Source organism: Giraffa tippelskirchi, chromosome 3, assembly GCF_054371585.1.
Source record: "Giraffa tippelskirchi isolate mGirTip1 chromosome 3, T2T-mGirTip1v1.2.pri, whole genome shotgun sequence".
In the NCBI taxonomy this organism is placed as follows: domain Eukaryota; kingdom Metazoa; phylum Chordata; class Mammalia; order Artiodactyla; family Giraffidae; genus Giraffa; species Giraffa tippelskirchi.
This window is the reverse complement of record NC_137277.1, coordinates 183,796,911-183,818,679: the sequence shown is the minus strand read 5'-3', so window position 1 is coordinate 183,818,679 and position 21,769 is coordinate 183,796,911. Positions and strand designations below refer to the sequence as shown.

The following is a 21,769-nucleotide window of genomic DNA, read 5'->3' as shown; positions in this document are numbered from 1 at the left end:
GGAAGGGGGTTCAGGATGGGGGACACATGTACATCCGTGGCTAATTCATGTGAATGTATAGCAAAAACCACTACAATATTGTAATTAGCCTCCAATTAAAATAATTTACAAAAAAAACCCAAAACTGAAGGAACCAGAGTGAGTTGAGGTGGGCCTTGAACGCTGGAGCGAAGCTTCTGAAGTTTGTAGTCGAGGTGGGGACTAGCAGACACCGATCAATCTGGAGGCCGAATAGCAACACAGATCCCTTCCAGAGGCTGGATCGGGACTAAGTGTGGAAAGAGGGAAAGAGCCGGCTGACCTCAAGGGCTTCCCGGCGCAATCAACTTTTTCCCCAGGAGGGGGCGTGGCCTATGGTAGGCGTATCTCCTCTACAGCCTCACCTCGGCCCCGCAGTATCCTCTCTCGCCCCACCCCCAGCAGGGCCCGCTTCCGGAAGACGCGCGCGGCCCCGGCTCGATGCGCAGCTGCAAGGGATCGCTTCCGGGGGGTGGGTCAGCGGAAGTGAGGGCGAGTAAGGCTGGGCGGCCCGCTGTGGTAGGAGGGGCCGTGAGGTGAGTGAATCCGGAGGCGCAGTCTGAGGTGAGACTAGGTCCGAGTGCCGTCCCGGAGCGGGAGCGGGAACGAGAGCTGGAGCGCAGCCCTCCGGCCCGGCGTGTCGCCCGGCCGAGCGCCGGCCGTGCGCTGCCCGCGGCTGCTGGGCTCGCGCCGGTTCTCGCGGGAACTCGTGTTGTCCGCCACACTCGGCTGAGGGGAAACTGAGTCCCCAGGGGACAGTTGCTCGCCCGAGTAACCCAGCAGCACCAGAGGCTTCTCGTTTCGGCCGTCTCCTCGCTTCCTCCGGGACCCGGCGCCGGGCCTTTGAGTCCATGGGCAACCCCCCCTCCCCGCGAGCCGCGACGAGAACTTGGCCGACCTTGACCCCGTCGGGTCGGGCTGTTGCGGGGGGAAGGGAGGCGTGTCCTGGACAAAGGTCCCCGCGGCGTCTCCCCCACCCCCGGCACAGAACGGCGCGGAGCGCGGCGGTCTCGGCGGGGACCGGGATGATGCGGCGAGGCCCCGCTCGGGAGGCGCTGGGGAACCGTGTGTCAAAACACCGGGACAGCAGACCCGGAAAGGGCAGTGCGGGCTCGGAGGTGGTGGGAACCAGGCGCGCGGTCAGCAAGCCGTGGGGAGTCTTCTAGGCAGACTCTTGTGCAGGGTTCAAGGCTAAGTTGGCGTTCTCGTTGGTTCGTTTCTTAACAAATGCTCGAGTGCCTACCGGGTACGGAGCGGGCTCAGGGCTGTACCTGGAAGTCCTCGCCCTTCGGACAAACTGCGCAAGCTACACCGTTATCTAGTTACTGCTGCTCCGGAGGAAACGCGGGACGTCGGTCGGGGAAGGGGAGGCAATGCTTCAGCTGATCTTCAGGCGTAATTGAGGATGAGCTTGGTGAAGAGGCTGGTAGGGTTTCTAGCAGAGGGAATAGTGTAGACAAGGCCATTGAGGGGCTGCAAGGCCCGTGTGGCTGGAGGGCAGGGGAAGGCAGGTGTGGGGGTGAAGCGTGCAAGGACCAGAGTGGACAGGCCTTGTCGGCTGCGAGAGAAAGACAGGGAGGGCCATGCTGAAGAGTCTTGGTGTTATCTTCGTGGCTGTAACACGCATGAGGGGTTGAAGCTTGGCAGGGATCTATTCCCAGTGTGTTCTAAAAAGAGGCCTCTGATTGCCATGTGAGGATTAGGCCCAACCGAGTCTGGAGGTAAGTTTGGAGAGGTAGTGGCTGCAGTGACTAAAGTGAAAAACACAGGGAAGTACTGTTGTGTGGAGTTCGTGGCAGGCACTGACAGCACAGAGCCTGGCACACCGAAGGACTTTTATAAAAGCCTTGAACTTTGCTGAGAAGGTGGAACCCATGTTGGAGGCAGAGGATCTGGACCAGACTTGGATGCTTTCTACTGCTGTGGCCACTTAGTGAACTTAAACCAGTCCCTTCCTCTCTCCTAGTTTCCTTTCCTCATGTATCACAGGGTAATACCGCCTCTCCTAGAGGTGAAGAGAGAACCCTCCAAGAGAGGTTTCCAGAAAGAGCTGCTTTGGTTAGTCCAGCCCATCCCCTCTTCAGAGGCTGCCCTTGGCTCTGCACTGACTCCTTACCTAGAACATTCCCAGCCCTGGAGACCTGACCATTCCCTGACCGTCATCCCCCCGCCCACACCTTTATGGCCTTACCCTACTCTACTCTTTATGCATCTCTTCACCTTCTTTTCCTAGACCTGTGCTGCTGTTGCCTGTTTTCTTTCCCTTCTTAGCCCCTCTGAACTCACTATGGGGCCTTGGGGCCAGGGGACTGAGCTCATCTGGCCAGCTGCCTGATGTGCTTTTCTTAGACAGTGATATTCAGCCTTTGGTAGAATTAGGTATTCGGGTCCTATCTCTCTTCTAGATTGTGAGTTCCTTGAGAGCATGGCTTACTCTTTCCATAGCCCGTACAGTACCAGCACAGGTCCTGGCACAGAGTGAGTATTAAGTGTTTGATGAACAAGGGACTGAATGAGTTCATTGACTGCAGTTGCTCACCACTCAAGGGCAGCTATGAGGAATCCACCCATCTGTGTCTTGTTTCAACAGTTCATTAAGTACTTTAAAATCTTATTTCACTGATCGACCCTCTCGGTAACCCTGAGTGGCAGCTCTTCCTGTCTCTTACAGATAGAGAAACGACATTCTGAAAGGTTAAGTAACTTGCCTAAGGCAATTAAGCCAGTTGAAGGCTGAGCCAGGATAAAAAATTTTGGCTCTTCCCCAGTAGCCCTGTAGACTGAGTTTGGCTAGACTGGCTTCTTTCTCCCGTTGTCTGTTTTGTATCTGCCCATTGTAGTGGCCCAGCAGTGCTAGGCTGGATGGCACATGCTGGACTTCTTACATCTTATTCTCAGGAATAAATGTTGGATTTGGATGGCACCTACACTCCGCCTTTCCCATAAGCTTTTTTATCTACCAAACGGTTCTGTTTACATCTTTAGAAGTTTGTTTGTTTGTTTTTAATTGAAGTATAGTTCATTTACAACATCAGATTTATTCCGGGTATACAGCACAGTGATTCAGTTATACATATATATTCTTTAGAAGTTTTGCCTCAGGAAATCTAAGGCCTCAAGAAGGCTCCCAGCTTTGGCCAAGCTCACATGGTGCATCTGGAATAGAACCTCTTAAGGGTCTGGATTTGTAGAAGCCATGGTTGGGTGAGCGCAGCCTCTTTGGCTGGTTTTCTTCCCCTGTGAAACGTCAGAGAAGCCTCATTGTTAGTCACGGGCTTCTCTGGTGGCTCAGATGGTAAAGAATCTGCCTGCAATGTGGGAGCCCTGGGTTGGGAAGATTCCCTGGAGAAAGGAATGGCTACCCACTCCAGTATACTCGCCTGGAGAATTTCATGGACAGAGGAGCCTGGTGGGCTACAGTCCACAGGGTCGCAAAGAGTTGAACACAACTGAGCGACTGGTTTTGTGGGGCTTGTATGGTGGCCACTGAATCTCCTGTGGGGGTTGTTTCACAGGAAGAGAAGTCTGGTGTTCCTTAAGATGGCCTGATATGAAGGCGTCACACTCCCTGCCTCCCCAAGCCTCTAGTGCTGCCCGGTGGCTGCCTTGTCCTTCAAGTGCAGGAGCCAGTTGAAACGTCAGGAATGGAAGCCAGTGTGGTAAGGGGCATTCCCAGGGCAATGGTGTAGTGGGGAAGATAAGCACTAGACCTGCTAAAAGTTCTATAGGAAGTTCTGAGATCCTCAAGTTAATTCTTCCCCCACCCAGGCTTGGAATTGAAGGGTCCTGCCTTCCATCCCCTCCCTCCAGGCAGAACCAACTATGATATTGGGGCAGTTACGGAGTCAGTGTGTTTCATCACTCTGTGTAGTGGGAAGGGAGGGCAGCTAATTCCTCACCCTTTTCTCTGGATCCTCCCAGCATTTACTGTGCCTCAGCAACAGTAGGTGTCCTCTGAGGTATCTGGCCAAGGTGAAGGTTGACTCCTGCTAAAGGGAAGGTAGGGGAGAGGATGAGGACAGCAGTTGGATTTTTTCTGAGGTTGTGGCTGTCTCTCTGTGCTCTAGACCATCCCAATCTGGCAAAATAAGCCGCATGGCGCTGCTCGAAGTGTAGTGAGAAGAATTGGGACCAACTTGCCCCTGAAGCCATGTCCCCGGGCATCCTTTGAGGTAAGTGAGCTGGAAAATAGCAGCCCAGAGTGTATGGGAGAGTGGTGCTGCTTCTGTGGCCCATATTCCTTGGCGTTGCCAAGACAGGTTGCTTTCCTGATCACGTCTTCATTTTTCAAAAAATATTTAACTGCTTTTATTGTATGCTGATCACTGTGGCTTCCTGATTGCACACAAACCTGTGACCACAAGTCAAGCTTCCAATCTGCTCATAAATTAATCATCTTGTATCTTTGATGCCTCTGCTAAGCAACTCAAATTTCATCAGGCCCCAGCAATCCAGTGTATCAGAGTAGGCCAAAGGCCCCTGCTGAACTGGATCTCCAGACTAGCTATGTCTGCTCGGAGGTGTGTGCCTGCAACCCTAGCAGGTCCCCTCACAGAACGCTGAGTGCTGTGTGTGATTTTGAGTTGAACTCTGCTTTTGTTTTAATATGGTGTCACTCAGGGCTTCCCTGGTGGTTCAGACAGTAAAGAATCTGCCTGCACTGTGGAGGACCCAGGCTTGATCCCTGGGTCAGGAAGATCCCCTAGAGAAGGAAATGGCACCCAGTGTTTTTGCATGGGAAATCCCATGGACAGAGGAGCCTGGTGGGCTACAGTCCATGGGGTCACAAAGAGTCGGACACGACTGAGCGACTAACATTTAAACTGCTTTTCTTCACCAGCCCTAAGGCTTGCCCTGATTAGCTCCCTATTTTCAGTATTTCCCTGATGTCTTTATTCCTCATCCTCTCTTTTCTAGCCAAGTTTAGCCATTCCTTTACTGGGCTATTTCAGTCTCACCTCTGTGCCCAGGGAGCCTTTAGCATTCATTCTATAGCACAGACTTGTGCCTGACCCAGGCGAGTAAGACTCCCTTGTGCAGTGGAAAGCTAAGTAGCATGTATTAGTCCTAGCTGTCTCCCTGTATAAGAACTAATAGTTAACTATCAGCTCCAAGCTAGATGCTTAAGGTCTGTGCCTTTGGGGAGCTGGAACACAAAAGAACAACTTCAGCTTTCTGCCTACACAAAGGAGACAGAAATATGTGCCTGAAAAGATGTAGGCCCGGGGCGAAACAAATGAAGGAGCTGAGTTTGTATATCAGATGCTGAGCTGCAAACTGTGTAGGAGCTTATCTGGAGTCTGAATTGGAATGGGTTTGGGGTTCGGTGCAGGGTGTTGTCTCTTGACCCAGATTGCCAGTTATTGCCTAGGGCTGAATGTGGCCCTGGCTGCCTCAAGCATCAGGAACAAAGGGAAGGACAGCTTGGGAGCATGAGTCAGTCATGGTTGCCCCCACATTTGACTATAGCCTCTCCAGTCCTTTGGCTGGATGTTGCTGGGCAGAGATGACCAAGGGCACAGGCTCCCACAGAGCAGAAGTAGTATCAGTAATTCCAGCTACATTTATTGAGCCCACACTATGTGCCATGCACTGTGCTAAGTACTTTATATATGTTAACACATTTAATTGCCAATAGCAGAGGAGCACTCTGGCTAATTAAGGAAAGCAAATGGAGTCGTCCCCAAATGGCTCATCTTAGCATTAACTCCTGCGTCATTAGTTCCTTTGTAACCTTGGAGCATCACTTCACTTCTATGAGACCCAGGGTCCCTATCAAAAAGTCAGAGCTGTCAGTTCCGGATCTACCTACTGAACAGTCTATAGCAGAAACATCTGAATTTAACTCATATATAAGTGGATTTTTGAGAAACCGTCTCTAGATTTGTTATAAATTGATTGAATATTTCTAAGGGAATCTTATTGATCAATTTTTAAATTTACCCATCTGAAAATATTAAATTATGAAAAAAAGAGAAAGGGGAAAAAATTGCATGTGATCACATAGTCAACACACGTTTTAGTTCTTTCCTGTCTTTTTCTAAGCATGAATCTTTCTTTGTCATAAACAGAATATAATTGAACCTTCCTAATTTTTCATTTAACATGGTGTCACTCAATCTCCCTGTTCCCTAGTTGTGAAAGAGCTATTTTAAGGAATTATGATTCCTTTTGTATAATTAGCCATTTTTAAAAATTTAAATCTAAATAGTCAAATTATCAAGTTTGCGCCTAACAGTGTTGCTGTAACATGTAGATCCCACTGTGCTATAAAGGTGTTGTAAAGAGCTTGCCAGGAGAAATTTCCTATTGATACAACAGATTGTCCATGTTCTTACACCTGTATTCTCACAACCAGAAGGCTAGAAAATGGGCATCTCTGTTAAAAAGTAACTCTTGCCAGTCCTACGGAAGACTTCTTTGCTCTAGCCAGGGGTCAGCAGAGGACCAGATAGTAAATATTTTAGGCTCTGGGCCATAGCGGTCTCCATTACAGCTACTTACTTCTGCAGTTATAGCTTAAAAGCCACGACAAGTAAGACTTAAACAAATGAGTGTGACTCTTTTTTCCAGTAAAACCTTATGACTGCTCTCTTCACCTTCCCATCCACGCTCCAAACTGTAGCCAGAGTAATCTTTTAAAATCTCACATCTAATCCTTACTTACTTAACCTTTCAATGGCTCATTATTGATCTCAGAATCAAAGCTCTTAATTCACTTTCCAGTCTCTCCCAGCTCCCCACGACTCTATCCTTCCTGTTCCAGCCACGTTGAATTATTTGTAATTTCATAGACTCTTACTTCTGGCCTCTTTTTCAAGCTGTTTGCAACTGGGACATCCTTTAGGAAGCCTTCCCTACACCCAGTGCTGGATTAGATGTTCCCTCTATGTATTTTGCAGTTTCCAGTTGTCTCATCACGATGGCAGTAAATGTTAATGAATTTTCCTTCCCCACAGACCCTGCCCAACATCTCTGACCTGTGTTTGAGGGATGTGCCCCCAGTTCCTACTCTGGCTGACATCGCCTGGATTGCTGCAGATGAAGAGGAGACTTATGCCCGGGTCAGGTAGCTGAGGCAGTAGCCTGCCAAATGGAGAATGAACAGCTTCTTCACAGATGAAGAGTGAGATATGGAGGGCAACAGGAGTGAGAGCTAGGAGTGGAAGTAGAACCTGGCTGTGTTACTTTTATTTTTTAAGAGCAAGAGATGAATCTCCTATATTTATTTAATTTTTGGTGGCACTTGGTCTTGGTTGCTATGCGCAGGCTTCTCGTTGCAGTGGCTTCTCTTGTTGCGGAGCACGGGCTCTAGGGGCATGGACTTCAGTAGCTGTGGCACACAGTTCAGTTGCCCTGCAGCGTGAGGAATCTTCCCAGATCGGGGTGCAACCCTGTCCCCTGCATTGGCAGGCAGATTCTTAATCACTGGACCACCAGGGAAGTCTGGCTATATGATTCTTGCAGGAGTGTATGAAGGAGTTTTGGAAGCAGTGCAGTGGCCCATGTCTCTGACACACTTTTCTCTCCCTGGTCCAGGAGCGATACACGCCCCCTAAGGCACACCTGGAAGCCCAGCCCTCTGATTGTCATGCAGCGCAATGCCTCAGTGCCCAACCTGCGTGGGTCGGAGGAGAGGCTTCTGGCCCTGAAGAAGCCAGCCCTGCCAGCCCTCAGCCGCACCACCGAGTTGCAGGATGAGCTCAGCCACCTGCGCAGCCAGATTGCCAAAATAGTGGCAGCTGATGCAGGTAGGAGCCCCCGAGCCAGGACCAAATAGCAGGCTGTTTGTTTTTGCTTAGCTTTTGGACAGGATAGGGATAAGAATGGTCCTTGATTTGGGAGTACTGGAGTCTAGGGCTCTAGGACTGCCCTAAAGCCTGGCTAGCCTGTATAATCTTTGGATGGTTTCTGTCAGCCATTTGGGGCTGACTGGTTGGGTTAGGAACAAAATCTTCACTTAATCTGGGACCCCAGGCAGATTCCCTCCCTCAGCCACAAAAACCAACTCTTTTCCAAATGTCTTTTAAGATCATGTCTTCCATGAGTGCTCAGTGGCTTTCCTTTTCAATATGAGAAATAAGTATTTCCTACCACTGAGACACATCCCCCTTTGTAAGCATATTTTCCCTTTCCTTGCACTCTGACTTTCTCCCAGAGACCACCTCTCCATCTCAGCCTTTCTCTCTGCAGTTAAGGCAGGATCACTGGGAATGGATGGGCTGACCAGACTCGGGAAATATCAACAGATGGATCTCTCCCAGGATGCTCAGTGTTTAACCGTCACATTCCTCCCATTCTCACTTTTTTGCTACTCATTGACTCAAAGTCGTAGCTCCCAAACCTTGTCAGTTGGTAGAACATGTGAAAATCATGGTGTTCTCTTTGGAATTTTTATGTATTTAATTCCCTCATGTGGTAGTTTATAGAGAAAATGGACTTGAATTTTCCATTTATATTTGTTCTCTACATTTTTTTTTTTATCATCCAATAGACATGCTGAAGTAGTTTAGGAAAAATCCAGAAATATTCCCTAGAAACTTAGAAATTGAGGAAATTCTCTCCATTAAAATTTGGGAACTGGGAGAACTATGACCATTCTGGTTTTTTGCTGTAGAACAGTTCTTCCAGTCACAGATAGCTGCATTCAAAGGAGCACAGTCAGAAGCACTGGCCGAGTTAGAGAAAAGGACAAATTCAGGCCATGGTTCTACACTATTGCTTCAGTCTAAAGAGTGCTGTCATTCCATTGCCCACTGCAAAATGGGAGCTTTTAGGAAGCAAGGCCTTTATGGGGTGGGTTTTTCTGCCCTTCTGAACATTGGAAAAGCACAGTGCTGCTACATCTTCTTGAGATCCTGAGAGGGGAGGGTAGTGGAGGAACCCAGAATGTCATGGTGTCAGCCCAGGAAATGAATAGTTGGTAGGCAGTGTTTGTGGGAAGATATAACTACTGTATTTTAGCCCCAATGTCCATCCATGCCTATTGTTTTCTCTTTCAGCTTCGGCTTCATTAACGCCAGATTTCTTATCTCCAGGAAGTTCAAATGTCTCTTCTCCCTTACCTTGTTTTGGATCCTCATTCCACTCTACAACTTCCTTTGTCATTAGTGACATCACCGAGGAGACCGAGATAGAGGTCCCTGAGCTTCCATCAGTCCCCCTGCTTTGTTCTGCCAGCCCTGAATGTTGCAAACCAGAACACAAAGCTACCTGCAGCTCGTCTGAAGAGGATGACTGTGTCTCTCTGTCCAAGGCCAGCAGCTTTGCAGATATGATGGGTATCCTAAAGGACTTCCACCGGATGAAGCAGAGCCAAGACTTGTAAGTATATGTTAAGGAGCTTATGATGATCATTTGAGGGGGTGGGCAAAGGGGGCTGTGCTGGGTCTTCATTATGCCACTCAGGATATTGGATCTTCGTTGTGGTATGTGGGATCTAGTTCCTTGACCAGGAATTGAATCCAGGCCCCGTGCATTCGGACCTCAGAGTCTTAGCCACTGAACCACCAGGGAAGTCCCCTATGATGGTCTGTTTACTGTTTAAGTTGCCTGTGGCCAATTATATAATAGAAAGTAAATACTTACATAGTAAATGCTCATTAGTAGCAATGTATAATTTCATTCACAAAGCTTGCTGCCCGCTTGCTAGTGCTTGGGGCCTCAGTTTGAGAAAAGAGCAACACTTTACATTTGGTTGGGGTGATCTAACCCAACCAAATGTTACTAAACAGAGGTTTAATAAGAAGGCTCATCTAATCCAGTTTCTGTCCTCCAGTGAGGCTTCACCACTTTGGTTCTCATACTGCTAGTAATAAGTGTCCCTGTGCCCCACCCTTCAAAGTACAGTTGCATAATAGTTATTTTAGTATCTCAAAAAAGTAGACTTACTTGGTGGAAGGAGAATTCCCTTTAAACAGTGGGCCATTATTCAAACCAACCCTGGAAACACAGATTTACGAACAAAGCTTTTGAGACCCCTAGTTCCTAACCCTGGCTGCCTATCAGAATTGCTTGGGTTTGTTCAAAATACACCTTAAACTTACCAAAGCAGAACACCCAAGGAGTAGAACTCTAGGTGTTTCTGATGAGAGTGTGAGGGGATTTGGGAAATACCTACCATGAGAAACTCACCTAGCAGAGAAGCCCTAGAGCTCCAGCCTGAGAGTCACCTGCTTGCAGTGTTTCTCTGCTGCACAGGACATACCAGAAGTGTTTATTTAAATGAGATTCCTGGGCATTGAAATATTTGACATCTCACAGTCCGGAGGCCAGGTGTGCAGCTGTATTTTTTTAATGCAGTTAAAAAGCTGTTTTCAGCCCCTTCAATAAATGGTGCTGGGAAAACTGGACAGCTACATGAAAAAGAATGAAATTAGAACACCTCCTAACACCATACACAAAGATAAACTCAAAATAGATTAAAGACCTAAATGTAAGACTAGAAACTATAAAACTCTTACTAGAGAAAAACATAGGCAGAACACTCGATGACAGAAATCAAAGCAAGATCCTCTATGACCCACCTCCTAGAGTAATGGAAATAAAAACAAAAGTAAACAAGTGGGACATGATTAAACTTAAAAGCTTTTGCACAGAAAAGGAGACTATAAGCAAGGTGAAAAGACAACCCTCAGAATGGGAGAAAATAATAGCAAATGAAACAACTGACGGAGGATTAATTTCCAAAATATACAAGCAGCTCGTACATCTCAATGCCAGAAAAACAAACAACCCAATCAAAAAGTGGGGAAAAAACCTAAACAGATATTTCTCCATAGAAGACATAGAGATGGCTAACAAACACATGAAAAGATGCTCAACATCGCTCATTATTAGAGAAATGCAAATCAAAACTACAATGAGATATCACCTCACACCAGTCAGAATGGCCATCATCGAAAAGTCTATAAACAATAAATGCTGGAGAGGGTGTGGAGAAAAGGGAACGCTCTGGCATTGTTGGTGGGAATGTAAATTGATACAGCCACTATGGAAGATGGTATGGAGATTCCTTAAAAAACTAGAAATAAAACCACCATATGACCCAGCAATCCTGCTCCTAGGCATATACCCTGAGGAAACCAAAATTGAAAGAGACACATGTATCCCATTGTTCATTGCAGCACTATTTACAATAGATAGAACATGGAAGCAACCTAGATGTCCATCAACAGATGAACGGATAAAGAAGTTGTGGTACATATACACAATGGAATGTTAGCCATAAAAAGGAATGTGTTTGAGTCAGTTGTAATGAGGTGGATGAACCTAGAACCTATTAAACAGAGTGAAGTGAGTCAAAAAGAAAGATAAATACCATATTCTAACACATATATACGGAATCTAGAAAAATGGTACTGAAGAATTATTTATGGGGCAGCAGTGGAGAAACAGACATAGAGAATAGACTTACGGACATAGGGATAGGGGAGGTGAGGGTGAGGTATGGAGAGTAACATGGAAACTTACATTGCCATATGTGAAATAGATAGCCAATTGGAATTTGCTGTATGGCTCAGGAAATTCACAGGGGCTCTGTATCAACCTACAGGGGTGGGATGGGGAGGGAGATGGGAGGGAAGTTCAAAAGAGGGGATATATGTATACCTATGGCTGATTCATGTTGAGGTTGGACAGAAAACAGCAAAATTCTGTAAAGCAATTGTCGTTCAATAAAAAATAAATTTTAAAAAATTGTTGGATGGATGGGTGGATGCAAATAAGCCAGTATCTGCAGACATGTAAATCTTACGTTTCAGAATTATCCTTTAAGTGTCCTAGTTACAGAACCATCTGTGAACCTACAAACAGGTTAATCAAATCTGTAGCTACACGAGTTAACTAGGGCTCAGACATTGTACATTGTTTGCTTATTCATTTATGCCATTAAAAATTCTTTTGCCTTTTAAAAATTAAAAAAAAAAAAAAGCTGTTTTCAGGGCTGGGGAGGTGAGGGCTGTCTCCTGAAACGATAAAGTTACTCTTAAAGGGATGGTGACTCACCTCACGTAAGATCCCTTTTTGTTTTCTGGTCCCATTTTCTTCTGAAAACTAGACAAGGGTGCTGGTAGTGTATCCTAGTACTTGTCCCTAGTCAGGCTGGTCATGTAGACCCACAGTTCTTTGATCTCCAGCTGCTGCTGCTTTCTTCTTCTGGTCAGTATTTTATAGACTGACTCTCCAGCTTTCTTACACTTGCCTCTTGTACCAATTAGATCTGTGATCCCCTACTGCTGAGCCCTTCCTCACTCATGTCCTGGGATCTTTTCTCCTTTGTTGATAGAAGGAGCTGGGTTGATGACTAAGAATGGGAAAGTAGTCCTGTCCTCAAGGTTCAGAAATGTGACAGACTGAAGGCAGTTCTTCTTGGTTTGGTTTTCGAGGTTCAATAATAATCTTAGCCCTTACATCTAGCATAATGACCAATAAAATGCCTTCATGCGGATGTATATATATAAGTTCACTAGGATTTCAAGCGACTACTTTCCAGGAAGATACCTGAGGTTATCAGGTAATTTGAACCTACCCTAATCTGGAACTGGTTTTGCTCCCATGGGTCCCTTATGATGTGAACATTTAACTATAAATTCTGGATTGCTTATAAGATAGAGCCAGAAAGTGGAAGCAGAAGCTTAGCCACGACTGCCAGTACCAACAGGTTAATGGTCCTTTACCCACATTTTATAGCCATTTCAGGAAATAGTAAAACCATGTCTAGTTAAAAGATGAGATCTGCAAGCTTGGTTTTAAACTGTGGACTCATTGCTTACTAATGACTTTGGGCATAGTCATAACATTGCTCTGCTTTAATCTCCTCATTGGTAAAAAAGGATTGTAATAGCTTCTACCTCATAAGAGTGTTGTGAGGATTAAGTGAGATTGTATTCCAACATACAAAACACTGCTCAGGACAGAGTAAGTACTCAATCAGTTCAGTTGCTCAGTCATGTCTGACTCTTTGCGACCCCATGAACCGCAGCTCACCAGGCCTCCCTGTCCATCACCAACTCCCAGAGCCTACCCAAACTCATGTCCATTGAGTCGGTGATGCCATCCAACCATCTCATCCTCTGTCATCCCCTTCTCCTCCTGCCCTCGATCTTTCCCAGCATCAGGGTCTTTTCAAATGAGTCAGCTCTTCACATCAAGTGGCCAAAATATTGGGAGTTTCAGCTTCAACATCAGTCCTTCAATGAACACCCAGGACTGATCTCCTTTAGGATGGACTGGTTGGATCTTGCAGTCCAAGGGAGTCTCAAGAGTCTTCTCCAACACCACAGTTCAAAAGCATCACTTCTTCAGCGCTCAGCTTTCTTTATAGTCCAACTCGCACATCCATACATGACTACTGGAAAAACCAAAGTACTCAATATGTTGTTCTATTTCTAGGAGCCGGAGTTCACTGAAGGAGGAAGACCCTGCTGTTCTTATCTCTGAGGTCCTAAGGAGGAAGTTTGCTCTGAAGGAAGAAGATATTAGTAGAAAAGGGAACTGATAGCACTCAGCTCTGCAACTCAGTCTCACGCTCCTGGAGCTCCTTCAGTAGCTGCCTTCCTCACCGCAGATGTTTCTGCCCATCAGTTAGAAATCTGCAACAGTCTTGCTGAAAGCTAGAGCTTGAACTAAGAAGGGCTGCATTATGTTTTCCATACTCAAACCTTAGAAGCTAAAGGACTGTTTTGAGCTGAGACACAGGTAATTATATATGTTGGAATGTCCCAATTTAAAGGGTGAGATAGAACTTTTTGGGTTTTCCTTTCTCCTGTGTGAAAGTAGGTCCTAAATGAAAGACTGACTTCACTGCACTAGACCCCATAACTGGTCTCACCAAACACTTTGTGCCCAGCTGTCACTCACTCTCAGCCGCTTCCTTGCAGCAGAGCAGGGCTGAGGGGAGGGGGCTATAAATGTATGTGCACGTTCACAGGGCAGGGAAAATCTTATGCTGCTCCATCATGAACTGACACCAATGCCCAGCAATCATTCTCTCCCCCTTCCCTTTCTTAACACCTACATATAGAGGTTGGGCCACTTGACCAGCTGAGACTTGGGCTACTGCTGGGAGGCCTGGGCTGTTTTTTTCTTAAATATATTTTGTAATACTGTACAACCAAATCTACCCTCCAAGGCCTCGATGCCTCATTGGTTCCACTGATTGAAAGCTCTTTCTCTTCCATGGACTTTAAGCCCAGCAGGAAAGAGAAATGAAGAGGTGAATCTTCCAGGCCCTTGACTGCTCCTTTGCGTGGGGCCAAGGTTTATACTTATCATACCATGCATGACTCAGATGCCCTCAGGTCCTTTTCTCAGTATGTATCCTCTGTGTGTTTGGGTTGAAGCACTACCTGACATTAAAGGAAGGATTTGGAGAGATACTGCGTTGGTTGTGTCCATCTCTTGAGTTGTGACCACCCAGTATCCCCCACAGGTATAGAATTTCTATTAATTTCAAGGTATATGAGCTTTTGTAAACTGGTTCCTGCCTTTATAGGAGGAAGCTTCTTCCCTAGGGAGCTTCTTGTCCCCTTTAGAAACACTTAACTTCTTAAAGCCAGTCCATCCTGTAACTTGCACGCTTGCCCCCTAGAGGCTTATTTTTAAGCCTCCTAGGTACCACACCTGCAGCATGGGAAACCACCACCCGGTGGATGATGTCTTGAACAGAACACAAATCAGATTAGATCTGTGTTCAGATCAGACCCATGACAATGACGGAACACTGCTTTTTCAAAAAAATGAAATTGGTAATGTTTTAGTTACCATCAGAGCCAGCTTTGTAAACAGTCATTTATTTGGATTCATAGTTTTACAAAAGGAGTTGTCTCCCACCTTGTAGTAGAAGAATGATAAGAGTCACATTTAGATCATTATAAGTCAGCCCTTTTCAGGGAGATGTTTAAACATATATAACCTCAAAATGCTATAAAGTTACCACAAGAATAAAATAACAAAACTGCCTAATCAATCATTCTACTTCTCTGTCTATCCTCCCTGCCCCTGTATGCCTGGGTCTGGGAGAATTGCCTCATCACTCAAAAAAGTGTCAAGAATAATGGTGACAAGCTTAGGTTGAGTGGGTAAGGTTACGGCCAGAGATCAGAAAAACACACATCCATAAGAAGCAGCTTCCAAGTCAGAAGCATCTAAAAGAGCAAAGAGGTGTCTCTGCAGGCTGCGTAGCGGGCTCTAGTGGAGAAATGAGTACCTGCCCTGCCCCTTCAGTGCTCACCACAACTCATGCAGGTAATTCACCAGCCACTTCATCCTCAGGGAAAGACATGAAGCCAATCACACTGTCTCAACAAGTGGTACCACCTGCTTTATTGACACAAAATGGTCAATAACAACAGTCTCATCCCATGCCTCCCTCCCACCAAAGATCATTCTGAATGACCTTTCTAAAACAAAGATCTTACATTCCCCTGCTCAAACATACGCACCCCCTGAAGATGCTTTCTTATATGTTATTTCTAGGTACTTTTAGAACAAAACCCTCACAAAGACATTTAGGCTTGGTGCCTGATAACTTGATTACCTTCAGAGTCCTGGGTAAAGAGCGAGTCAGGCTGCAGATTGAACTGGGTGGTCCTGTCCTGGCACTGAGCCCAAGGGCTATTAGGGACATGCCCATAGCCCTGATTTTGGTTGTTGGTTATATCTCGGAAAGGAGCTCTAGAGTTGTGGGCAATGACCCGCTGGCCCTGAGAATCCTCGGTGAAAAGCTGACTCCAGGAGTCCTTGTCATTCCTTTCACTGTCCCAGGAAAACTCAGGAATAGGACAAGGGCTTTGTTTCACTGCTTTCGTGTTTGCTCTGCTCCAGGAATCCTTGTATGTTTGAAGGACAGGGGCCTGCCTATTTCTTTTGGCAGACACATTTTCCAAGTTAGTTTTATCCAAGAGCTGATGGCCCTTGTGCCCAGTTGTTTTCCTGTGTCTCTCCACACTCTGATAATTATTTTTCTTACATCCATGAAGCCATTCCCTTTCACAGGAAGAATCCTCTCCCTCCTTTTGGTCCAGCAAGTAAGAACTCTTCAGGTCTTGGGCGAAGGAGCAGGCCAGTGAGGCCTTACTCTCTCCAGCACAGACTGAGGTATCAGGCCGGAATAAAGACAGCACAGTCAAGCGTGGGGTTCCTATTCCATGGTGGCAAGAAGCCTTGAGAGACTGAGGAGAAAGTCTAGCTTCCTGGATGTCTGCAGGGGTTGAAGTGGCTAAAGGGGGTGCCATGAAGTCATCCTGCAAGCCCTGGGTCAGATGTTCCAACTGGGTTGCATCTTCCTTAGACTCTTTGTTGGTCTGACTTTCTGTATGAGATGAAACACTCTGGTCAGCACCATTTGTCTTTCCTAGTAAAACAGATGAACAACAAATTATTCTGCAGGAAAACTCCACCTGAGTAGGATTTAGGTGGCTTCTTCTGTAATCAGTGTCAGCTATCATAACTACCTTTGATCTTCCTTCTTGCAAGCTCTATTCTAAAACACAGCTCTTATATTCCCCTTCTCAAATATATGGGTGCTTCCTTTGACCTAATAAAGTCAAACATGGCATATAATCAGACCACAGCCTACTCTTCCAGTTGCATTTTCATGTTATGGGTTTGTTTAATACAATAGGGCAGATCAGTTTTGCTTGTTTTTTATTTAACATGTAGTTTCTTCTAAATAGTGATGCTGGCCAAATATTACTCCTGGATATTATCCTTTGAGAAACATGTTCAACATATACCATTTTTGTAAAGTCTCAGAGATCACATTAACCAGCCAACTCAGAAATCTTCTGCTGACAGTGAGAATGTAGGTCTCCTGCTCCCCAAATATTTCATGGAAAAGGGAATAAAGATACAATTATTTGCTAAGTCAATCAGTAGAAAGGATGATTAAAAAAACTATTAGTGTACAGCCTGTATGTTTTATCAGGTGTGGAATGGATCCTGTCTGCCTTAAGGATAAATGTAACATGAAATTCTTACTCCCCCACAAATGATGCCAAGATCTAATTATAAACAAAGCTGATAACTTTCTTCTTTCCTTCTCCAAGAAATATACTACAGAAATTGTTTTTTAAAAGAGTTCTCAACTTTGTCTAAGATTTCAATACAGTCTATATAGAATGTGCAAGAATTTTGAATTGGAAAGTGGTTTTGAAGAACTCTGCACTCGTTGCTTAAAGCAAAAGATCGTTTTAAGTTTTTGTTTCTGGTAGGGAGAAGGCATTTTGAAGGCTGAGGCAAAGCAGTCCTGGGAATGGCACCAAGAATTAAAACTCTTCCCGGCACCCTTCAACTGATAAGAATCCTGCTCTGTAAGCCTCAGCCTGCTCTGAGGCAGCTGGTCCCCAAAGAGGAACATGCAAACAAAGAATTACCAAGGAATGATGAGACACAAGCCAACTTTATGGCAAGCTTTCTAAGAAAAACACACCTTTGAACTTGGATTGAGAAGCTTCATATAGACATATCAATTATCAATCTTATACAGACTACTAATCGTGGCCAATCCAAGACACAAACCTTACTAATACATATATATACGTTACTAATGGCTCCCCTCTGCACCCCCAGTCCTCAGTATACCTTTCCTCACTGTTGTGTCAAAGAATACCAATATTTAATTTTAGACTGATACACAACCAGAAAAGCATGTTTGTAAAAGCACATACATATTGCTTTCCAAAAGATGATGCTTTTTGTGCTTTATAACTTGTCTAATAAGTCAGCTCAGTTTAACACAAAGCACTAGTGACACCACTTCTCATAAATGTTCCGGCTTGGAAAAATGAGTGTGCTCCCTTTTGCACCCTGATTGCTTCTAGTGTGCTCACCATACCTGGCTGCAAGGTGAGGAAGGAAGCAATGCTGGTCTGCCGAGTGCCTGCAGATGGACAGCTACTTTGAGTAAAAGAAATTTTAGCCTTTCTCTCTCCAGGAAGCAGTGTTAACATTTTGGTGCTTGACTTGATTAAATGTGTCTAAGGAAGGGGAGAAAAAGAATAATAGAAACAATTAATATCAAGACAGCCACCAGACAAGAAAGACTCAATAAACACCAGTTGCCCTCTTGGAACCACACTAGATCTTTTGGACTCCACGCATATACTCTTCTCTAGTTTTGGCTGTACCTCCCCTTCCACTGTTTTCTGCCATACTGATGGTGTCTGTTTTTCCTCAAGAATCATATATTCCAATTCTAGCCCATTCTTTTTGCTTCCCCATGGAAATCAGGCAGGCTGACTAAACAGGATCTGTTGAAGGGATTCCACAGAAGATACTCTCTCCTTTATATTTAAAGATAATTTATGATTCTACAGCAGCAGCAGCTGATTAATTTTCAATAGTTTTCAAATAGTCACATAGTGGTTTAACAGCATGGTTCCCGAGTCACACAGCTTCTGCTCAAATCAACACCAGTTTTGCCACAGCCCATTAGCTGCATGACCCTCTAGAAGTTGTTTGATCTCTGTATCATTCTCATCTGTGAAATGGAGACAATAACAGTACCAAGCCCACAGGGCAGTTATGAGGATGTGGTGAGTTAACTCACATAAAAGGCTTACACAATTCTCACACAAAGACAACATTTAATAATAGTCAGCTATTATTAAGAAGAGGAGCAATGAAGCAGCACAAATCTTACTACACTTATACTCATCCCATGCTCCTTTATTTGTGATTTGGTTTTGTTTCCATTTGCTTGTTGTAGAATGCCCAAAAAGTAGGGAGAGTAGGATTATATTCAATTTGGCTGTGAAAGTCAAAGACAGAATGAGATTTGCCAATATCCATGTACCAACTTCACATACTGTTGAAGTGTAACTTGAAGGATTTTGAGCATTACCTTGCTAGCATGCGAAATGAGCACATTTGAACAGTAGTTTGAACATTCTTTGTCATTGCCTTTGGGATTGGAATGAAAACTAACCTTTTCCAGTCCTGTGGCCACTGCTGAGTTTTCCAAATTTGCTGGCATACTGAGTGCAGCAGTTTAACAGCATCATCTTTTAGGATTTGAAATAGCTCAGCTGGAATTCCATCACCTCCACTAGTTTTGTTTGCAGTAATTCCTCCTAAGGCCCACTTGACAAGGAGATGCTTGCTCCTTGGAAGAAAAGCTATGACAAACCTAGACAGCATATTAAAAAGCAGAGACACCACTTTGCCAACAAAGGTCCATCTAGTCAAAGCTATGGTTTTTCCAGTAGTCATGTATGGATGTGAGAGTTGGACCACAAAGAAGGCTGAGCGCCAAAGAAATGATGCTTTCAAACTGGGGTGCTGGAGAATACGCTTGAGAGTCCCATGGACTGCAAGGAGATCAAACAAGTCAATCCTAAAGGAAATCAACCCTGAATATTCTTTGGAAGGATTGATGCTGAAGCTCCAATACTTTGGCCACCTGATGCAAAGAGCCGACTCATTGGAAAAGACCCTGATGCTGGGAAAGATTAAGGCAAGAGGAGAAGGGGACAACAAGGACGAGATGGTTGGATAGAAGTTGGATGGCATCACCAACTCAATAGACATGAGTTTCAGCAAACTCCAGGAGACAGTGAAGGACAGGAAAGCCTGGCGTGCTGCAGTCCATGGGGTCGCAAAGCTGGACACAACTTAGCAAATGAACAACAACAATGTACTAATTTGGAAGTAGGCCTGAAATTTGAACCCAAATTATTAATTCTAGCCCAAAGTTGACTTCATTTTAACATTTGGGAAATCTTGGGCATAAAATTCATACTCTGACTTGTAGTATTAGTATGGAGTATTTCCTTCCACCATACAAAACTAGAAAACTGAATGAGATACACAAACAACTGATTTTGGATGATGGATAACAGGCAGTGCAGGATTGTGATCCCTGAAAGCAGAAAAAATAAGGTGAACCCTGGATCGCCCTAGGTAGCACTTGTCAGACTGCACTGTATGTAGAGAGGTACCCAGGCAGAGAACTGCAGTCTTGATGAATTGAGCAGGCTGAAACTGGAATTTGGGGAAGATGAGTTGGCTGGGATTTGCAGCACAGAGAAGCACATCCAGAAATCTACATAGAGAGCCCTTCAGTTCATTACTGAAAACAAACCTACCTGTGTGGTAGGCAAAACCCCATGAGGTCAGACAAAAAATGCCAGCAGGTGCAAGATGAACAATTCCTAGAGCTCACACAGGGCTGGGAGGGTTCTCACTAGCCAACGTAGAAAGAGCTTTTTTTATTTTTTAAATTGGAGTATAATTGCTTTCCAGTGTTGTTAGTTTCTGCTGTACAACTGAGAAGTGAAAGTGTTAGTCGCTCAGTTGTGTCTGACTCTTCAAGACCCCATTTACTGTAGCCCACCAGGCTCCTTCGTCCATGGAATTCTCCAGGCAAGAGTACTGAAGCAGGTTGCCATTTCCTTCTCCAGGGGATCTCTAACCCAGGGACCGAACCCAGGTCTCCTGCACTGCAGGCAGATTCTTTACTGTTTGAGCCATATAACTCCTCCCTCTTGAACCTTCCTCCCACCCACACCCCTATCCTACCCATCTAGGTAATCACAGAGCACCAAGCTGATTTCCCGGTGCTATACAGAAGGTTCCCATGAGCTATCTGTTTTACACATGGTAGTGTATATATGTCAATCCTAATCTCCCAATTCATCCCCACCCTCACCTTATCCCTGTGTCCACACACCAATTTTCTACATCTGCATCTCTATTCCTGCCCTGGAAATAGGTTCATCTGTACCATTTTTCTAGATTCTACATATATGTGTTAATATGTGATACTTGGATTAAAGACCTAAATATAAGACGGGACACTATAAAAAACTCTTAGAGGAAAACATAGGAAATACACTCTAACATAAATCACAGCAAGATCTTTTTCAACCCACCTCCTAGAGCGATGAAAACAAAAACAAAAATAAACAAATGGAACCTAATTAAACTCAAAAGCTTTTGCACAGCAAAGGAAACCATAAATAAGATGAAAAGACAACTCTCCGAATGGGAGAAAACATTTGCAAACAAAGCAACAGACAAAAGACCAATCTCCAAAATATACAAACAGCTCATGGAACTCAATATCAAAAAAACAACCCAATCAAAACTGGGTAGAAGACCTAAAGAGACATTTCTTCCTAGAAAGACCTTTTTAACATCAGTGATATTTAGCAGAATTAGTAGAAGGATCACCCCTCAGCAATTCTAAACTGGCCCCAGAACAAAAACTATTCCAAACCTGTCCTGCTATTGTTTTTCAGTCACCAAGTCATGTCTGACTCTTAGCAACCCTATGGATTGCAGCACATCAGGTTGCCTTGTCCCTCACCATCACCCCGAGTTTGCCCAAGTTCATGTTTGTTGAATCGACCAGTCCTAACAAAGCTTAAAAGCAAGCTGATTGGGACTTCCCTGGTGGCTCAGTGTCAAAGAAGCCACCCGCCAATGCAGGAGACATGGATTCGATTCCTGATTCAGGAAGATACCACATGCCAAGGAGCAACTAAGCCCATGCATCACAACTACTGATTGAACCTGTGCACTAGAGCCCAGGAGCCGCAACTACTGTAGCCTGTGCATCCTAGAACCCATGCTCCACAACAAAAGAAACCACAGCAACGAGAATCCCTCGCACCGCAACTGGAGAGTAGCCTCCACTCTGCAACTAGAGGAAAAGTCCATGCATCAGTAAAGACTAGCACAGCCAAAAAAAAATAATAACCTTTTTTTTAAAAAGCAAAGTGATTAGCAAGTAACTACCTTCCAAAAC

The 21,769-nt window shown here is 45.0% G+C and overlaps 2 protein-coding genes across 11 annotated transcripts in view; one reads left to right on the top strand and one right to left on the bottom strand.

Moving 5' to 3' along the window:
- Positions 1 to 497: 497 nt before the first annotated feature.
- Positions 498 to 14,986, top strand: MTFR1L (mitochondrial fission regulator 1 like). Of its 8 annotated transcripts, none has more exons than XM_081586632.1 (7): positions 498 to 554; positions 3,534 to 3,677; positions 4,086 to 4,190; positions 6,978 to 7,087; positions 7,558 to 7,769; positions 9,057 to 9,342; positions 13,411 to 14,986. In XM_081586632.1, exons 2-7 carry the CDS (start codon positions 3,663 to 3,665, stop codon positions 13,514 to 13,516), a joined length of 834 nt encoding a protein of 277 aa, XP_081442758.1. In that variant the 5' UTR covers positions 498 to 554; positions 3,534 to 3,662; the 3' UTR covers positions 13,517 to 14,986. The 8 variants fall into 8 exon arrangements, with proteins under 8 accessions (XP_081442758.1, XP_081442754.1, XP_081442759.1 ...); XM_081586628.1 differs by having other exon boundaries at positions 9,021 to 9,342; XM_081586633.1 differs by having other exon boundaries at positions 498 to 582.
- The window catches only part of AUNIP (aurora kinase A and ninein interacting protein), a 24,554-nt gene continuing 12,998 nt past the window's right edge, over positions 10,214 to 21,769 (bottom strand). The window contains exons 1-4 of one of the 3 annotated variants that reach the window (XM_081586627.1): positions 18,947 to 19,147; positions 17,855 to 17,996; positions 15,557 to 16,372; positions 10,214 to 10,373 (exon numbers count right to left, since the gene is read on the bottom strand). In XM_081586627.1, coding sequence (XP_081442753.1) covers positions 10,321 to 10,373; positions 15,557 to 16,372; positions 17,855 to 17,996; positions 18,947 to 18,994 — 1,059 coding nt within the window. In that variant the 5' untranslated portion in view covers positions 18,995 to 19,147 and the 3' untranslated portion in view covers positions 10,214 to 10,320. Of the gene's footprint in view, positions 10,374 to 13,573; positions 13,644 to 15,556; positions 16,373 to 17,854; positions 17,997 to 18,946; positions 19,148 to 21,769 lie in introns of those variants that run through there. The other 2 variants (XM_081586625.1, XM_081586626.1) reach the window with 2 other exon arrangements.